Source organism: Sinocyclocheilus grahami, unplaced genomic scaffold (assembly GCF_001515645.1).
Source record: "Sinocyclocheilus grahami isolate Dianchi unplaced genomic scaffold, SAMN03320097.WGS_v1.1 scaffold133.1, whole genome shotgun sequence".
NCBI classification, from domain to species: Eukaryota; Metazoa; Chordata; class Actinopteri; order Cypriniformes; family Cyprinidae; genus Sinocyclocheilus; species Sinocyclocheilus grahami.
Genome location: NW_015505312.1, coordinates 1,460,704 through 1,479,874, shown reverse-complemented (window position 1 = coordinate 1,479,874; position 19,171 = coordinate 1,460,704). Strand labels below are relative to the sequence as shown.

General features: G+C 36.2%; 3 protein-coding genes across 3 annotated transcripts in view; 1 reads left to right on the top strand and 2 right to left on the bottom strand.

Moving 5' to 3' along the window:
- Nucleotides 1-391: 391 nt before the first annotated feature.
- Nucleotides 392-9,850, bottom strand: efcab6 (EF-hand calcium binding domain 6). The gene is made up of 28 exons (XM_016279774.1): nt 9,718-9,850; nt 9,410-9,630; nt 8,935-9,014; nt 8,384-8,447; nt 8,161-8,297; nt 7,951-8,069; nt 7,706-7,827; nt 7,479-7,627; nt 7,328-7,402; nt 7,073-7,193; nt 6,820-6,993; nt 6,257-6,334; nt 5,924-6,084; nt 5,749-5,853; nt 5,488-5,662; nt 5,253-5,367; nt 5,049-5,167; nt 4,639-4,868; nt 4,471-4,558; nt 4,036-4,154; nt 3,708-3,866; nt 3,456-3,611; nt 3,145-3,361; nt 2,713-2,910; nt 2,364-2,591; nt 2,087-2,287; nt 1,802-1,988; nt 392-459 (listed from the first exon to the last, which is right to left on the bottom strand). The coding sequence occupies exons 1-28, from the start codon at nt 9,848-9,850 to the stop codon at nt 392-394; spliced, it is 3,999 nt and encodes a 1,332-aa protein (XP_016135260.1).
- A 701-nt stretch (nt 9,851-10,551) lies between these two features.
- samm50 (SAMM50 sorting and assembly machinery component) lies at nt 10,552-17,378 on the top strand. The gene is made up of 15 exons (XM_016279750.1): nt 10,552-10,723; nt 11,119-11,229; nt 11,330-11,431; nt 11,545-11,632; nt 11,699-11,805; nt 11,905-12,035; nt 13,703-13,790; nt 14,664-14,792; nt 14,867-14,938; nt 15,022-15,108; nt 16,143-16,213; nt 16,298-16,365; nt 16,446-16,592; nt 16,662-16,803; nt 17,072-17,378. Exons 1-15 carry the CDS (start codon nt 10,703-10,705, stop codon nt 17,115-17,117), a joined length of 1,410 nt encoding a protein of 469 aa, XP_016135236.1. The 5' UTR covers nt 10,552-10,702; the 3' UTR covers nt 17,118-17,378.
- Nucleotides 17,379-18,439: 1,061 nt separating this feature from the next.
- Nucleotides 18,440-19,171, bottom strand: part of LOC107590835 (voltage-dependent calcium channel subunit alpha-2/delta-4-like) — a 36,770-nt gene continuing 36,038 nt past the window's right edge. Inside the window, exon 38 of the mRNA XM_016279751.1 lies at nt 18,440-19,159. Within this exon, the coding sequence (XP_016135237.1) occupies nt 19,067-19,159 (93 nt within the window). The 3' untranslated portion in view covers nt 18,440-19,066. The remainder of the gene's footprint in view (nt 19,160-19,171) is intronic.

Genomic DNA, 19,171 nt, shown 5'->3' with positions numbered 1-19,171 from the left:
ACATCTTTAATTTATAGGCAGTTTAAGTAAGTTAAAGTGGTGTGATTACATAAAAATCAAGATTCAAAAGGTTATTGAAACCTTTTTATTCCAAATAATTACACAGTGTATGTAAGAAGAGGTGGTGCTGGTAAGTGAGTTGGGTTTGGAGTTGAAGGGAGTTGGTGAAGAGTTGGATATTTCTGAAGGAGTAAGTAACTGAAGGCAGAAATTCTTATTTAGGTCACTCTTAGCTTGTTTTCACTCATATTTCTTCGATGTTGGAATATTCTCCCATTCATCTATTAGGGTCAGCTCTATGACAGCGGCGATGTGAGCTTCAGGAGTTCTGGAAAACAATATTCGATCCTAACACCACACAATCACGCCAAATATCATCTTCAAGAAGAGTTTAAGATTTGACAGCCAGCTGCTCAAACTCAAGTGGACTCAGCTCAATATGGAGACCCTGGAGTATTTCTGCACAACATCAATTTAAATTCACAATTTTCAAACACAACAATGTGACAGTCATAAAATGTAATATATAATGTAATAATATAACTACAATTACTGCATACACACACACACACACACACACACACAAAAAACAGGAATACGAGATGTTTCCATTGTCATTTGCAATACATTATGATTAGCTTTCCACTTTTTGGCCAATGAAATTCCATGATTTTTCTCATAATTTTCCTTTTGATTTTTATATGATTTTATAATAATTATACAAATTATTCATCATATTTTACACATTTTATGCATTTATATGTATATGAATATATATATATAGAGAGAGAGAGAGAGAGAGAGAGAGAGAAAGATATATTATTATACATTAAATTACTTATTATATACAAAATATATATTATATTACATTATATTGTATTTTATATTATTTAGAATATAAAAATCATCCTAATTTGCTAGTCGTTTGCTAATAATTTATTCAGAAAAAATTATATACAGAATTATAACAATTTATAAAAGATAATTTTATATTGTTATATTAAAATACATAATTATACTGTATTATATTATTATATTGTATAAAAATCATTATAATTCAGACCCATTTGCTAATACATTTTCAGAAAATAATATAATTAAGACAAAATAATTCCTTGACTTTCCCATGTTTTTAAAAATACATAATTTTATAATTAATAATTATTCTAATTTTACAATAATTCTATAATATATATCATGCAATGTTATACATAATATTTTATATTATAAATATATATTATAAATTAAATTATATAAAAAATAAAACAGAACATTTATATTTATATATACATATAATATTATTTTATATTATGTTATTTATAATAATATTTTTAAACCTGTTAATAATTGTCTACTTATACCTCTCCTTACCATGCAAGAAATCATACCTTGACAAAGGCTTTTTGCCGAAATGTTGGTGAAATAAAGAAGCTTCTATGTCCTCTACGCAATTTTGGTGTCTTCTGACCTGCACCTCGTATGGTGTGCATGTGTGTGCTTGTTTATTTCATTAAGAAATGTATATATAAACTATATAAAAATAATTAGAATTCAGACCCATTGTGACCTATTTCCGGTTTTACTGATTAATTGAAAATAGCCAATTTGAAAGTCAGAGCTAGAATATTTTAGATCTAAGCATAGCTAGAAAAATCATATTCACTATAGAAATGCCCATGACATTTTTTTTTTATTTCAATTACTTTTCTAAGCTTGGAAAATTCCCTAGTTTTGACTTTTTTATATGGTTGAAAGGTGCTGTGACTGTTAAATGGAGAGATATCTGGCTTCAACAATGTACCTAGGAATACATCCACATCTATCTCTCCGGTCCTCTCAGGGTCGGCCTGCCTGCATCTCCTCTGGATGTGCCTCCAACAGTCCTGGATCTTGGAACGTACCTTCATCTCCACATCCTCACAGTTCAGCAGTGGTGTGGACCTTCTGCTCGCAGTGGAGGGTCTCTGAAGCTGCTCTGACACTGGAGACTGTGGACAAAGGTGGTGGGATACAAAAGACATTAGGGAACTTGTAAAATCCAATGCAAAGAGAAGTATACCAGTATTAGCATATGAAGTAAATCTACCGCAGAGCGCCTAAAGGCACAGGGTGCTGTTTTGGGGCGTCTGAGGGATGTTGGTCTCTCCAATGTTGCTCTTGCTGAACCTGGTAATGATTTAGCAACCTTTTCCAGGCCTTGCTGTTCTCCACTGAACTTTTTCAGGAATTCTCGATATTCCAGATTTCCAAAGCCATTAACTGGTAGCATTTTCCACAGGTCTTGAAACTGAAAGAGTTGGTTGTTTTTCAAGCGATTGAAGGAACTACTGTATTAAAGAAGCTCATGTGGTACTGGAAATTACCTGTTCGTCGGTGAGCCTCATGAAGTGACGATCACAAATGGTCTTAAAGTCAGTTTTGGAGATCATGTTTATATTGGCGTAGTCGAGGTCTACCATTTCCTTTGTTATAGTGTACATGCGGGCCGACACAACCTCCTGTATCCGCCTCAAAATGTCGCTGATGACTAAAGGTCGGGGCTGATTAGGAAAGTGCATCTTATGGATTTTCTTCAGCCATTCATCTGCCATCTGTTGGAGTTAAAGAAATAAAGTGTTTTATTATACACCATATGCAACTTAGACCATTCTAAATTTTGACAACCTCATATTGTGCAAAAAGTACAAACTCAACCATAAAACAGCTTTTGACCTCTTGTTTGTGGAGGTTGAAGACTTGGAGGAATTCCTTCCAGTCAACCATAATCTCCTCCCCTTCGTTTATTCTCAGCTCAGACAGCAACTTCCTGAACTGCACTTCTGAGAGACGCATACAGAAATGGTCCAGCACTTGTCGAAACTCTGTTTGTGGTATCATACCATCTCCAGTCTTATCAAATGCAGAGAAGGCCTAGAAAACAAAGTACAGCAGCAGTTTGGGGTTGGTATGATTTTGAATGTTTTTGTAATTTTGAATGTTTTCCTTGCTAAATAAAAGTATTAATTTCTTTAAAAAAAAAAAACCTCACTTTTGGTACAGTAGTGTTTACAAAATACTTTACACAGCTCTGTTATTGCAGCACATTTCAGGTTAAAACATCTCTATAGCAATATTAATATACTGTACTATATAAACAGTCAGTACCTTGTAGAGAGTATCTGAGGAAGCAGTAACCAGCTCCTTGACTCTTTGTATTGTTTTTTCTGGGCTCAGCTCCTCTATATCCTCCACTGGTTCTGGAGAACCCACAGTCGGACCTTGAGGAGGTTCGACTGCAGACCCGCTGGAAACTGGAGGTCCAGCGAGATGCTTTAGAAAATCAAGGTATGGCAGTTCCTTCAGACTGCCGTCAAAGCCAAGGCTGAAAAACAAAAAGAAAAGAGGAAATACAATGCAGTAGCTAATAACAATCACCATATTTTGAGTAAATGAACATGTCTGATATAGAGAGTTACAGGTTCAGTAGATGTGTGAGCTGTTGTTCTCTTAGTTGAAATCCATGTCTGTGCAGGAGAGAGAGCAGGTCTGTCACGGTCACGTGACCATCTTTGTTTTTATCTAGAATCACGAGGCTTCCACTCACTCTCTCAAAGTCATTCCCAATCCACTTCCTTCAAACACAGATAGGTCCATGTAACACTATATGCATGAGGAGAATATTTTCATCCACTATTACATTTGTCAATTGATACAGAGATCATTTTCACCTAAGATTTTGTAGCATAACTTCCAGGTCAGGTGCGGAAATTGCCCTCTCGGTGAGCTGTTCTTGTAAAGCGTCTGATTGGCTGTCTTCATCTGATGTGATTTTAAGCTTTCTTAAAAACTCTGTCTGAGTGACAAAGCCCTTCCCCTCTTCATCATATCTGTGAAAAAAAGAAGAGTTTTTAGTTTTATTTACAGCAGATATCAGACATTTGAAATTTCTGAATGCTTGCCAGATATATATTTTGGTTAACATCATGCTAATATTGATTGCAGTCAATGATTGAGTTGAGGAACACATACACTCATTGAAATATCAGTGTTGCTTACCTGTCCCAGAGTTTTTCAAACTCGTTTGGTGTGATGGGCATGTAGTATTTAAAAAGTAGCTGCTTTAGACCATTTTTGGTCATGATGCTTTTAACATCGTCACCCAACTGACAAATGGCCTGCCAACACAATTGTTATGTAAAAAGTATGTTTAATTCCTCATTAAAACGTTTGTACATGTAGCGGGTCTCCTCATGGAAGCCACCATTTTGAGATCACATGACCGGTCAAATACTTTTCAGTTTATCTTAATAAAACAAACACATATTGCTATAAACATGGCTGCCTGCTAATATAATGCATTTTTACTCCAATACTGGTAACTGAAAGCTATATTTTTGCATTATGCTACATCCAGGCCACTAGGTGTCAGTGTACGTTCAAGACAACTGCCATATAGCATCAAAAAAGTGACCAGGACTGGATGTAGATCACCTTTGAGAGCTCTGAAGGTCTTTTCTGTGCAATGGATGTCAAATAGCCATGAACTTGGTCACATGCAGTGTCAAGGTATCCATCTCCTCTGAAAAAAATAAATAAAAAAGGTTTCTATTACAAAAACAGCTAAGATATAAATATTCATTCCAGAGGAGTGGTTTTTACGAGGTGTTATCGTGGTGATGTGATTTCGTCTTGCTGCTAGAGTGAACTTTGTTGTAGAACTCAGCGTAGTTGAGTGTGCAGCCAGGCGTAAGGCCCAACAGGTCAAGCAATCTCTGATACTCCTTCTCTTTGGTTACAAACATCAGGCTGTCAAACAGAGCCCTGAAGTCATTCCGATTCACCACACCATCTCGGTTCTTGTCCATGAGACGGAAAGCAGTCAGAGCATCCTGCAAACAAGAGCGAGGTAAAGATGTTTGAAGCAGTGGGACTTATTCTGCCACAAGTGCTGTTTTTATGCATTTAGAGCCTTTAAAAAGGACTAAATATAGAGTGGCCTACAATGTATATAGACACTTTTTTAGTAGTAAATTAGTAAATAATTAAAAATATATATTTTGCTTTGATACCCCATGATACTCCTTGATCCTCTTTTTAAGTTGAGCTAGACAGTCCTCTGCAGTCAAAAGAGTGGACGTTTGTACATTTTTTGACTGTCTAACTTCGCCCTGTTCTGGTATTGTTACTTCTGTGTTGAAGAGAAATTGATCAATTATGTTTTGTGCCATATGTTTGTGTTAAGAAAACAGATTGTGCGTTGTGAAAAATCAAACCTTCATATTTGGCCACAAAGTCAGTAACAGAAATCGAACCCAGATTAAAACCAAGAGACTCAATAAGCATCTGAAACTGGGGTCCTTCCAGGAAAATACCACAGTCATCCAGAATCTAAAAGCAAGAGTGATATGAATCAATGTAAAGAACTGAGTGCTTAAGACACTGATTGAATGTTGCCTTCACATTATCAGAATTATAGTTATGACTTTCTGACCTGATCTCATAACGTACCTTACAGAAATCTCTCAGAGTAAGAGCTACTGTTATGCTTTTCCTTTTGGACATCAGATAGTCCTGAAGGGACATCCCGCGTCTCTGAAGCCTGTCCTTGAGTTTCCTCAAGACAACATCCTTTACTGCTTGTGCTTTTAAGTTCAATATGGAGGCTTCATGTGCCTTTTCCTCTCTATATTTTACAAAAATATTTTTCAAAAAAAACATTTATCTGAGTGCTACGTATCACTTCTCATGCTTATTATTGACCATACAAACCTCTCAATGATACTGAGGCGGCCCTCAATCTTCTCTGAAACACCCAAGCTCTTCAAAAATAGCTTGTAGTTCACATTTCCACCCTCCAAAAATGGTTCACAAAGCCTTTGAGAGCAAACAGGAGGAATTAGTCAGTATCCAGAGGTAAGGCTGAGGGCAGAGAAGTAAGACTCACTTGCTGAAGTGGCGCTCAGACAGCGGTAGTCCGTGTTGTCGGATCAATCTCCTAAGGTCTTCTGGGGGGATGGTGTCACTCTGGTTTTGGGTTGTGTTGGTGATAGATTCGATCAGCATGTCATAGTTCTCAGAGAGCTTCTCCTTAAGAATCTGTTCCACCTGTAGAGACAAAATCATGTGTGTGATAGAACTAGGATTGATAAGTGATTCATAGACTTATTTTTTATAAATCTTAGATATATTTTCTAAGATTTAATTTTTCAGCTTAATATACAAAAAATAGAAAACAATACTGTAAAATTGTAAAAATAAAAAAACTCTGGTTACTTACAGCATTCTTTGTTGTCGTTGCTGTGGATGGCAATGGGTTTAACGGTTCTGAAACCTTTTTATTGAGCTTTGGTGTCTCCTGGAATAAATTCACAAAACAGTTTTTATAGGTTGAATCATTTTAAATGAGCAAATAACCCATATATATTCAAAACCTGTCAAGAAAAATAATAAGTCATATTTTGTATAAATAAACAAAAGTACAGTTTTGTACTCTCCTAATTACGGTATTGTCTTTCTAATCATTTTGTAATGATTTTTATTATTGTAATATATAATTTATATTGTAATATGTTTTTTTGTGATTTCTTATTCTTTCTTTTTTTAATCTATGAGAGTTAAAAAAAAAATCAGAAATCACAGTTTGCATATTGCAGTATTGAGAAATGGGTAAAATTAGCTTGATTGTCCTGAAAATAATGTCACAATGCAAAAAAATCTTAAAGGTCCTAATATTAAAGTTTATTTACTTCATCATGTAATATTTCTTTTTTTCTCTCTTTTTTCTCTCTTTTAAGGTAAAATGTGACCATGGATATTACAGTACTGCAAAGGTAATAATACCATGACTGGTCTTTGGTGATGGAGGAAGTCCAGGAATTGTTGGTAATTTATGGCATCTGTATGTTCCACATCCAAGAATACAGCAAGAGCGGTGAACTGCTCATCGCTGAGATGGAAGTTCAGGCTCCCCAGAGCCCTGTATAGTTCATCTCTACTGATAAACCCTGTTCTGTTCTGCAGAAACAATCATCATTATTATGAATAGCTGTGATTTGAATTTCTTGAATTTTTATTATCTAGTCTCAGAACTTACTTTATCAAAGTCCAGAAAGGTTTCTGTCAGAAGAGGCTGATTATCAAAAACATGTTGACGTAAGTTTAGTAGAATTGCTTCAATACTGCATGTGTCTGGAGTTGCTGGAACAGAATCTTTCCTGATTGAGGCATTAAAAGTATCTGCATAATTAAAGATACTTTTGCATGCACAGAATCCTTCAATATATTAAAACAGTGTGTCAAAACAATATTGATTTATAGGAGACTAACAAAAACTTTATGGCCAACTTACTGTACAGCTATGTCGTCTTTGAACAATCCGAGAAATATTGTCCATTGCACAGGCTCTGTGCTGCTCACTCCAAATCTGTGACAATAAACACTAGATGAATTTCAGAATTGCTTTCAGGGAGGTACATGAACGATATGCTAATATCTCATACCTGTTCAATAACTCCCTTAAGGTATGATCATCCATGGGGAAGAGGAAATTACTGAGGACAGATCTGAGATCCTCTTGAGAGACATACCCGCTGTCTGTGATGTCAAATGCCTGCAGAGCTTTTTCAACAAGGCTGTAATTCTTCTTTATCTGTAAGTCAAAATAGAATTTTTTTTAATGAAATTCTTACATATTTTAGATTAAAAAAATGATCTCTGTCATACTCACTTTGCTCAAAAACCTGGTCTGGACTTCATCCATGTTGTCCCTGGATTTGCTTGAGAAAGCCCTTACACTTGTCTTACTTTTAGGTCTTGTTGTAGCATGACTGACAGTGTCCCAATTCAGTGCTGAAAGCAAGTGTAAATCAGACTATATAACTGATTTAATTATTAATGCATTTTGATGCCAAAATTAATAATTATTTTATCACTATATTATCATATTGCATAATTTATTTCATATAACTTTACCCAGTTGTATTGAATCTGGTGCAATTTTTCTATAGTTTTCACAGTGAACACCAAGCTTCTCCAGAAACTCCTTGTAAGATATTGTGTCAGAATTATTCACGCTGTAATGTGACCATAGTCTAAAAGAGAAGACATAAACACAAAAGACACAGCATTGAGGGAAAAACAATAATACTTCAGGAGAGTTCCATTAAATTGAAAAACCGGGACCTGTGGAATTCCAGCTGACTCATGGGAAAGCAGTATCCCTCTAGGACTTTACGCAGCTCATGTTGCTGTATCTGCCCATCGCTGTTGTAGTCAAACAGCCGAAAAGCCCTGGTGATGTTTTTCAAATGGCCTCCAATCTGAAATGATGAGAAGCATGGATATTACACACTAACATCAACAGGTAAGTATTTATATAATATTCATACCATGCTATACTCTACACCTTATCTTTCAGACGACAGTGTAGCTCTCCAAGTGACAAGTTTCTGTAACTTCCACTCCTGTTTCTGTTAAGAAATTATATGTTGTATATATGAAGAAATATTATACACTGTTCGAAACTTTGAGGTCCGTTAGATATATATATATATATATATTATATTTAAAGAAATTATTACTTTAATTCAGCAAGGACAAATTAAATGGCTAAGAAGTGACAGTTTTTAAGTTTTTAAATGTCCCATGGTGCCTGTTTTAACCTTGATAATTATTTTAAATGTTTTTAAGCACTAAATCAGAATATTAGAATGATCTCTCAAGGATCATGTAACACTGGAGTATTGGCTGCTGAAAATTCAGCTTTGCATCACAGGAACATTTTTTATTTAAAATATAATGAAACAGAAAACAGTTGCAATATTTCACATCATTGTTAGTTTTACAGTATGTTTGATCAAATAGCGTGGGTGAGCATCTTAGTAACCCCAACCCCAAAAAGTGTATATGTGAAGGAAATGTAATAATTGAGAAAACATCCACAAAAACATACATTACCTGCCTACTGCAGATGAAATTTTGCAGTATCTTCTGAGAAACTCCATGTAAGAAATTGTTCCATTTTCTCTTAAGTCAATCTAATAAAGATATTTTAATGAAGTTGAAATGAGTGAAAATATGAAACCTATAATATGAAAAAAATCACAGCTTAACACTCTTAAAAATAAAGGTGCTTAAAAGGTTCTTCACAGCGATGCCACAGAAGAACCATTTTTGGTTCCACAAAGAACCATTCAGTCCAAGGTTTTTTAAAGAACTATCTCTTTCTTACCTTTTTATAATCTGAAGAACCTTTTGTTAAAAAGAAAGGTTCTTCAGATGTTAAAGGTTCTTCATAGAAACATTTAGACAAAAAGGTTCTTCTATGGCATCGTGAAGCACCTTTATTTTTAAGAGTGAAGTACCACAATATAACATTACAGCAAGTGCACTGAAGGAAGTGGGTGACTTTTGTCATTCTAAATGAACACACCTTTGCCAATAGACCCTCAAACTGAGATTCAGTGAGTGGAACAAGAAACCCCTCGATTACACGCCTGAACTCTCCTTTGGTGACAGCTTTGTTGCCTTCCTGGTCAAAGGATTCAAAAGCAGCCTTCAAGTCCTCTTTTTTGTCCTTGACTCTCTCCAAGAGTAGTTTCTCAATGTCCATCAAAGAAAGATTCTCATCTGCCACCGACTGCACAGAGGAGGCTGTAAAGAAGAAGTAATAAAATAAGATATCTCCTCAACAACATGCTTTTCCACCATTACCAAGAAAATAAACAGCATAGACCATACCAGAGTCAGACTTGATTGTGTTCCTCCTTGAGAATTCTCCTGAGGAGATCCGAGACGCACTCTTAGCTCTGGGGATGATGGCGAGCCCTTGTGTCATAGGCCTCAGATCTATATGGCTTGAGATTTGAGGCATCTGTGCGGAAGGTGACACCTGAATGTAACCATTAAAACCTTTTTTTAAGCAGCTTTTTTGAAATACAATATTGGTTGTTTCCTTTGTCATTTTTTAAATTATTATATAATCTATTATATTTATTTAATATACTGTATTGTAATGTTAGTCTCCAATATACAAAGTTTTAACTTATTTGAAACCTTTAGAATGTTTTTATTAAGATTTAAAGGACAAGTAGCGTCCTAAGAGATCCTATTTAATTGGCAGTTCAACCTGGCAATTTTTCATTCAGAAATTATATTAGTAAAGTGTCTTCATACTAACCCAACTCTCCACAGCGGACCTCGGACGCATTCTTGTGTTAAATTCGTATTTACACTATCGATGTTCAAATTAAAAAACTTGAACACAACACCTCTTCAACCAGTCGAGGACGCTTTGCTGTTCCCATGGATATGGTCTGGCAACTGGCTGTCAATCAAATCAGGAGTTGGCTCCGCCTCCTGGAACGCTTAACCAACCAGTAATCAGGTTGTCCACAATGCTCTACTGAAAAAGCGAAAAAACTCACAAAATATTTTTTTTAAACTATAGGACCGAAGGATAAAGAGTGTAGGTTCGTATGGAGTGTAACTTAAACTGCAATTTGTCTCCATATTTTATTTAAGGAAAATAGGGATGAGCATGACGTAGTTGCTTTGTCCTCCTCCGCCAATCATCATTCCCAATGGGCGTGGTTACCAAGTGTCATGGCGGCCACCGGGAGATTGTTGTAGTGTGCCAGAGACAGACCGCGGATTGTTCTGTATTAAACTGAACTGTGTTTATTATAATATTGGGGACATTTGAATGTAAAAAGATTTTTTAATCATGGGGACCGTGCATGCCAGGGTAAGCGCATTTTTCCAGAGCTGTTGTAGAAGCTAAAGGAATGACCTCTGAACAGAGTCGTTGAATGACAGGCCGAGTTCAGGATGACGTTAAGTAACGTTACTCCACATTAATCCGGATTAACTGTATGTCAATAAGATAATAAATCATCTTTGCACATATAAACGCTCACTCTCATTTTAAACCGACTCCTATAGCATTGGATATTAACAAACTTAACGTTAGTGCTGTCATACAATACTAACGTGCACACTTTTATAGTATCTGTTGTAGTTTTACACATTGTCCGTGTTGCTACGATAATTTATAAGAGATATCAGGTTCTCTGAGCATGCTTAATATAATAACATAATAGATCTAAAAACTCACTCGCTTCTACATATCTGTTGAACCAGAGTCTGGACCCCCTTCCTATGCAAGGACCTGAGCTGGGGGTTCAAGCAGATGACATGGACCTGGGAGAACCAGAGCATGAAGAGAAACAGGAAGTTCTGGAAAATAAAGACGTGAGATGGATTTTATGCGATTTTTCTATCCACTGCTTGTACATAAATGTGGATTTGTACCAGGCATATTGGTGTTTTCATATGCATTTCAATTGTTTAGGTTGTAGTACAGCATGTGCACATCGATGGCCTTGGGAGAACAAAGGAAGACATTTTAACATATGAGATTGCAGATGTTTTCCGTGCCAAAAGCTTGATTGATGTGAGTATCACTTTATATAGATGCTGCTTGTGGATAAATTACACTATTAAAATTGTATTACATATTTTTTTACTAGATTTAAACTATTAAACTTCTTTATAATTATGTGACAGGTAATGAAGAAGTCTCATGAGGCCAGACAGAGACTTTTGCGTATGGGGATATTCAGACATGTGGAAGTTGTCATTGACACTGCTGAAGGTATGACAAATAAGCAAACAACCAGTGGTAAATAACCAATAATCTGAATTCCTCTCAAAACATTAGGTGCTAATGCGTTGCCGAATGGACTAGATGTGACATTCGAGGTGAAGGAGCTGAGAAGAATGACGGGAAGTTACAACACCATGGTTGGGAACAACGAGGGAAGCATGGTGAGCTACTGACTCCTGCATCGTCACTGTGGGCTGTGTGTCTAGTACATTGAGAAACCAAAATTATTTACAGAAGTGTTGTTCTGGTTCTCGTTTCAGGTGCTGGGTCTGAAATTGCCCAATGTTTTTGGCCGTGCAGAGAAGCTGACCTTCCAGTTCTCTTATGGGACTAAGGAAACCTCATATGGCTTGTCATTCTTCAAGCCCCAGCCTGGACACTTTGAGCGCAAGTATGTTTCTTGGCTTGGTGGTGAAGATTTCTATTTAAAAATTACATTTTGATTTGTTAGAAATGTCATGTTGGCTAAGTTAGTCATTAAAGTTGAGTACATTTCTCATTAGTAAACAAACTTGACATAATATTCATTAAGGGTTAAAGGGGTCATATGATGCGATTTCAATTTTTCCTTTCTCTTTGGAGTGTTACAAGCTCTTGGTGCATAAAGAAGATCTGTAAAGTTGCAAAGACTAAAGTCTCAAATCCAAAGAGATATTCTTTATAGAAGTTAAGAGTCAACTACGCCTACCTAAAATGGCTCGTTCTAACACGCCCCCACATATCTACGTCATGATGTGGGAAGATTTGCATAACGTCGCCCAAATGTTCACGCAAAGAAAGAAGGCGTAACTTTGATTCTCGCTGTAGTATTGTTGTTGCCATGTGTTTCGTTGTGAAAGCGAAACTACTTTGTTTGGTCTTCCAAAAGAGGACAAACCGCTTTGTCATGCCTAGAGCTGATCCGTGCTGGTCGCTGAGGAAATACATCAACTTAGTGCTGTGGATCGCCGGATCGGCTTTCACCATGGACAAAGCGGAGTCCAGCCCGGGGTCGTCACATGTGGTTGCCGCAAGCCCGCCGGCTCTTTTGGAAGGGCACGACTAGAAATCAGTGGTTAAGTTGTATTTACAACACTGTTCCGGAACAGTTCAACCCAAATATTAAGATGTGTCCTGCGCATTTTATGGAGGACTGTTTGATCCTGGTAGAGTAAACTACAATTCAGGCTGTTCTGACTCACAGACTGTAAGTATGTTTTCATTTAAAGGATTTGCCACTGATGATTCAAATGCAAGTTTTGAGCAGTGTAGAGTAGGGCTTGTTGTTTGTCATTTCTCCGATCACAAATGCAGACATGGTTTTATGTTTACGCGGCACGATGCAACGCAGCGCGTAAAAAGAGAGTATAAGCCATTATAGTCCGTAATTATGTCCCCACTGGATGCAACAAATGCCTCGTTTGTAATGGGTTTTATTGGTTTTGTCTGGTCGTGCCGGGAGACGGCATCACAGTATGTTAAGGGGTGTAACATTTCTGTCACACGCTTGAGGTATTCGGCCAATCACAACGCACTGGATAGCTGGCCAATCAGAATACACCTCGCTTTTCACAATGATGAGCTTTGTAAAAATCGATGTGTTTCAGAAAGGCGGGGCATAGAGGAGAAACGATAATGTACAGTATATGGAAAATAATGTTTTGTTTTTTTACCTTAAACCGCATAAACACATTTCATTACACCAAATACACAAAATAATGTTCTTTTTAGCAACATCATATGACCCCTTTAAAAAAAACACAATTTACTTTACTAAATACTGTAAACATTTAAAATGCATCTCATCTAGTTCATTTCTAGAATAAGCAACTAGCAATCATTGTTCATGGCAATGACAACTAAAGCGTATTCACAATAAAAAAGGACAATATCTTCTATATGTCCTACCCAAACTTTACCCAAAAATTCATCAACCTTTTGAAATAATGACTGAATTTTTTTATATGTACAGTATAGCTGTGATTACTAGATTTATACTAATCACGTTTCAGTGGTTGTTTGTGAATTTTGTGAACAGGTTTTCCCAGGTTTGCTGTTGACACTCACTCACTCTTTCAGCTTCTCCATTAACTTGTATAAAGTCACGGGCCAGTTCCCATGGAGCTCACTCAGAGAAACGGACCGAGGGGTCTCCACAGAGTTCAGCGTAAAGGATTTATTTTATTATAATAATTTTTAATAAAATTACAATTATTTAAATTTTTATAATTTTTATTTGTATTTTATCTCATTTTATTTATTTTCTCTTTACCAAACCAAATATTATGTCATAAATAATTAAGTTTTAGTAGATATAGGGCCAGATTTACTAACAGCTTGCACCAGCGCAAACCATCTTTTGGCATTAAAATAGTACTGTCAGGATTTACTAAAGATGCGCAGTGAAGAATTAGCGCTAAAAAAGGCGTGGACACAGTTATTTTTGCGCCTGACCTTATTGAATATGCATTTGTAGGCGTTTCCCTTTCAAACGCAAAATTTATGGATGGAGAGTATTAAAAATGAATCACGCAACGCGCTTTACTAACATTTGTGCTCGTCAAATTACAGGCATTTGCGCCATTATTGAGAAAAAAAAAAAAAGCATGTCGTAAGTACGGGGCAGTTGGGGCCTAATGGTTAGAGAGTCGGACTAATAACCCAAAGGTTGCGGGTTGGAGTCTCGTACCGGCAGGGATTGTAGGTGGGGGGAGTGAATGTACAGCGCTCTCTCCCACCTTCAATACCACGACTGAGGTGCCCTTGAGCAAGGCACCGAACCCCCAACTGCTCCCCGGGCGCCGCAGCTTATTTGCGAGTACGATTGGTATATTGTAAATGAGATGTTGCGTCTATGTTTTTTAATTATTGTTAGTAAATCCCCCGCAGAGATTTCCACGCCCATCGTTGCTGGTTTGGAATTGCGCTCTGGCGCTAATTTGCCCTGTTTAGTAAATCTGGCCCATTACGTCAAAAGTTTTACTATATGTGTAAGATATTATCTAATGTATTTAGCGATTGTTTGGTCTATAATAACCAGTTCCCCATCTGGAGGACAAATCACACTTTGAAGTGGGAGGGCGTGTGGAGAGAGCTGGGCTGTTTGGCCCGTACGGCCTCCTTCGCTGTCAGGGAGGAGAGTGGCCAGTCCCTGAAGTCCTCACTTTCCGTATGTCTCTTCTCTGAAACTTGTTATTACAATCATTGATATCTGATTTTAAATATATGATATTTTCCTCACAGCACGCAATGGTCATTGACACACGCAATTCTACCATTCTTCCAAGAAAAGGTGCCTTATTGAAGATCAACCAGGTTTGTTTGAATCAATTGTTGTCCTTGTAAGAAATAGCTTATCCAATACTGTCATTATTTACTTCATTTTTATGGTCTGTTAGGAACTGGCAGGTTACACTGGAGGAGATGTCAGTTTCCTGAGGGAAGACTTTGAAATTCAGCTCAACAAGACTCTGTTCTGGGACTCGGTGAGATGCTGTGGAGGAAACTATTGCTTATGTTTCTTTATTGCAGTGTTATTTTAGTATCATTAATGTACTTATTCAAATTATACTCCAGCCACGCAGCCTGGAGACAGATCTCGGCTTGTTCGCAATGCAAGGGTAAATAATAAATGATGTTTGAATAAGTACAGCGTTTTCTTCACTAAAACACTGTCTATAAAGGCTAATGTTTTTTTGTGTGTTTGAAGAGCGGAGAATAACTTTTGCCGTCTAGTTGTAACCAATAGGCTACTTTTGTAGGCTGCGTTTTAAATATCCTGTGCATATAGCACTTCATCGTCTATCATGAGCATTGTAGACACGAATTGTAGACATGAAAGATTCATTATGCATATATTTATTGTGTTATAACAGAGATTTGTGAGATTGTGATGAACTGAGATGTCTTTTAGAGATTATAAATGCAGCGCTCTTTGCTGGTATTCTGCCGTGCCAAACCATGCACGCAGCAGCCGCTGCTTTAGTTAAAAATAACAGTGTTCTGTGAATGTTGATGCTTTAATAACAAATACTTATCGGGAGCATGTATGCTGGGATTTCATAAATTTCATGGGGAAAAAAGTAACGTAACTAGTAATGTAACTAATTACTAATTACTTTTGAAATAAAGTAATCAGAACAGTAATGTGATAACTTTTAAAAGGAGTAATCAGTAATCAGTTATTTCATTACATTTTCAGAGCAACTTGCCTAACACTGCTACCAACATAGTTTGTTGACGTTTTAAGCAGTTTCAGAAGGCTCTCTTTAGTTTTAGTAATTTTAATCTTTAAAAAAAAAAGCTTAATTTTAAAATGTTTCCTTGGCAACTAATTCTGGATAACAAGAGTCGATATATAATTATTGACACAAAATTTAAATAGTTTGAATTAAAAAAAAAAAAAAAAATTCAAATAAAAACTTCACACTTTCTGCACTGATAATAAGTTGAATTTTATTTTGATTATTTTATTTCAACGAAAATGTTCTTTAACAGTCTTATTTTCCTCTCTTTGTAGGTGCTCTCTACCTCTCTGTGGGGAGGTATGTTGCTGCCTCTTGGAGACAAACCCTCCTGTATCGCTGACAGGTTAGTGAATTCCCTCTTTCATTAGTAATAATAACCCACAAACACACAAGGTAAAGCTATTTTTGTATTTAAACTTGTGTTTAGGTTCTATCTGGGTGGGCCGACCAGTGTAAGGGGCTTCAGCATGTACAGCATCGGCCCTCAGAGTGAAGGTAACTGACTCTGACTCTGACAGTGAAGCTCAATATCTCAATATTCACAACTAAGGTTTGTTTTCTCACTTTGATGACAGGTGATTACCTCGGTGGGGAGGCATATTGGGCTGGAGGGCTTCATCTGTACACCCCGCTCCCATTCAGGCCAGGTAGAGGCGGCTTTGGAGACCTTTTCAGGACACATTTCTTTCTCAATGCCGGAAACCTGTGTAACCTCAACTATGGTGAGATAAAGAAAGCTGCAATGGTTTTATTTTTCTCGATGTTTTTACTTAATTGAAATCATCCACTAGGGGAAGGACCCCGGGCACACCTGAGCAAGCTGGCCGAATGTATCCGCTGGTCTTATGGAGCGGGTATTGTGCTACGTCTAGGGAACATCGCTCGGCTGGAGCTCAACTATTGCATTCCCATGGGTGTCCAGAGCGGAGACAGGTAGACAATCACAGACACTCACACGATCACTCACAAATACACAAGTGATTACACTTTTAATGTGATTGTGTTATTCTTCTACTATTATACATTTGTAATGTACTGATGTGTTTTGTCTCTCAGACCAGAGCGGAGACAGGTAGACAATCACAGACACTCACACGATCACTCACAAATACACAAGTGTAAAAAATTACACTTTTAATGTGATTGTGTTATTCTTCTACTATTATACATTTGTAATGTACTGATGTGTTTTGTCTCTCAGGATATGTGATGGAGTGCAGTTTGGGGCTGGAATCCGGTTCCTGTGATACCACGAGTCCCGTTTTAGAACAAAGAAGCATTTCTGTCACTTTGTACTTGTGATCAAGGATATTCATTCGATTCCATTTCGAGCTGCAAAGTAATGCAATGAATGTTGGCTAATTTCTCTGTTTTGGCAAACATGCTAAAAAAGGAAAATTGTCCAAAAAGATTTGTTAGGAATCAGTCACCCATTTTAAAGTTATTGGCACTTCATTGTCATATTTATTTGTCAGAACAAGTCGGTGTTCAATAAATAATGTTTCTGGCCTTTATTGTGCTGTCTTTTTGTGTTTATATATAGTTAATATTAAATTCTATATATTTATGTAATAATATAATATATAATACAATTCTACATATTTATATAATATTAAACAAAAGTCAACAAATATAATTATTAATACAAAATTAAAATAAATAAAAATTGCATTTAGGATTTTATTAATCAAATGGCTGCAATATAACAAAGAGTGAAAAATTTAAGGGGGTCTGAATACTTTCCGTACCCACTGTATATATATATATATATATATATACTAAATTAAATAATATTTTAATTTTTTTAATTAATGGCCTTGTAGAGTTAAAATTTTTTAATAATAAAACAATTAAAAACAGTTCACTAATTCAACTAATTCTATTATACTATATTGTGTAAGCGGACATTTTTGTATATAAACAAATTTCAACAAAACGTTCAAATAAAAAAGTTGTTCACACTTTCTGCACTTTTAATCATACAAACACTGAGTAATTCCATCTTTCACTATTTTTTGTTCTCACACAAAACATTTCTCAACCACTGTCAAGCCATATTTAAAGACTATTGGTCTCGGATCAATAAGCTTACAGATACTAAAATACACACATATATAAGTTTTAAAAAATTATTAAACTATCCTTCTCACACAACATATGAAATGCTTTTCATTACAGAGTTTCTGAAAATGTGGCTCAATGAAAAACATTTAGTAACCATCATGAAAATAAAGAGCAGTTTAGTTGCCACTGCTCTATATTTGCTTAGAAACATTCATCGTAATCCTAAACATATTATAAAAAATTAAGAGAATAGCAGATCTGATGTATAACATCAAGTCACACGAGACAATCTAAGATTATATCTCTGGCTGTAGCTCCCACTGAGAAAAATATAATCTGTGCAATGTCATATTGAGTCCAAAAGGGGGCAGAACTACAGTGTATGATGCAAATTAAATGGACAGTTCATAAAAAAAACGAATTCTGTCATCATTTACTCACCCTCATGTCATTCCACTTTTATTGGGTGACCTATCCCTTTAAATCCCATATTTAAAGACTATTGGTCTCGGATCAATAAGCTTACAGATACTAAAATACACACATATATAAGTTTAAAAAAATTATTAAACTATCCTTCTCACACAACATATGAAATGCTTTTCATTACAGCGTTTCTGAAAATGTGGCTCAATGAAAAACATTTAGTAACCATCATGAAAATAAAGAGCAGTTTAGTTGCCACTGCTCTATATTTGCTTAGAAACATTCATCGTAATCCTAAACATATTATAAAAAATTAAGAGAATAGCAGATCTGATGTATAACATCAAGTCACACGAGACAATCTAAGATTATATCTCTGGCTGTAGCTCCCACTGAGAAAAATATAATCTGTGCAGTGTCATATTGAGTCCAAAAGGGGGCAGAACTACAGTGTATGATGCAAATTAAATGGACAGTTCATAAAAAAAACGAATTCTGTCATCATTTACTCACCCTCATGTCATTCCACTTTTATTGGGTGACCTATCCCTTTAAATCATAATAACAAATACTACGTAGTGTAAACCTTTTTTTGTTGTTGAATTCCTGATGCTAGAGATCCATAGTTGACCATCACAAGTGTCCTGTTTTGTGGTCCTAGGGTCCACTATGAGACAGCAGTCATGGCAGAAGGATATTTTGTTATTCAGTGGAGAGCCAATGAAGTGGCCAAACAGATGAAGTAGAGAGTGAGAGATACTGCTATCCCACATGCTCCACCACAATCCTTGGCATTTTCCTGTAAGAACAA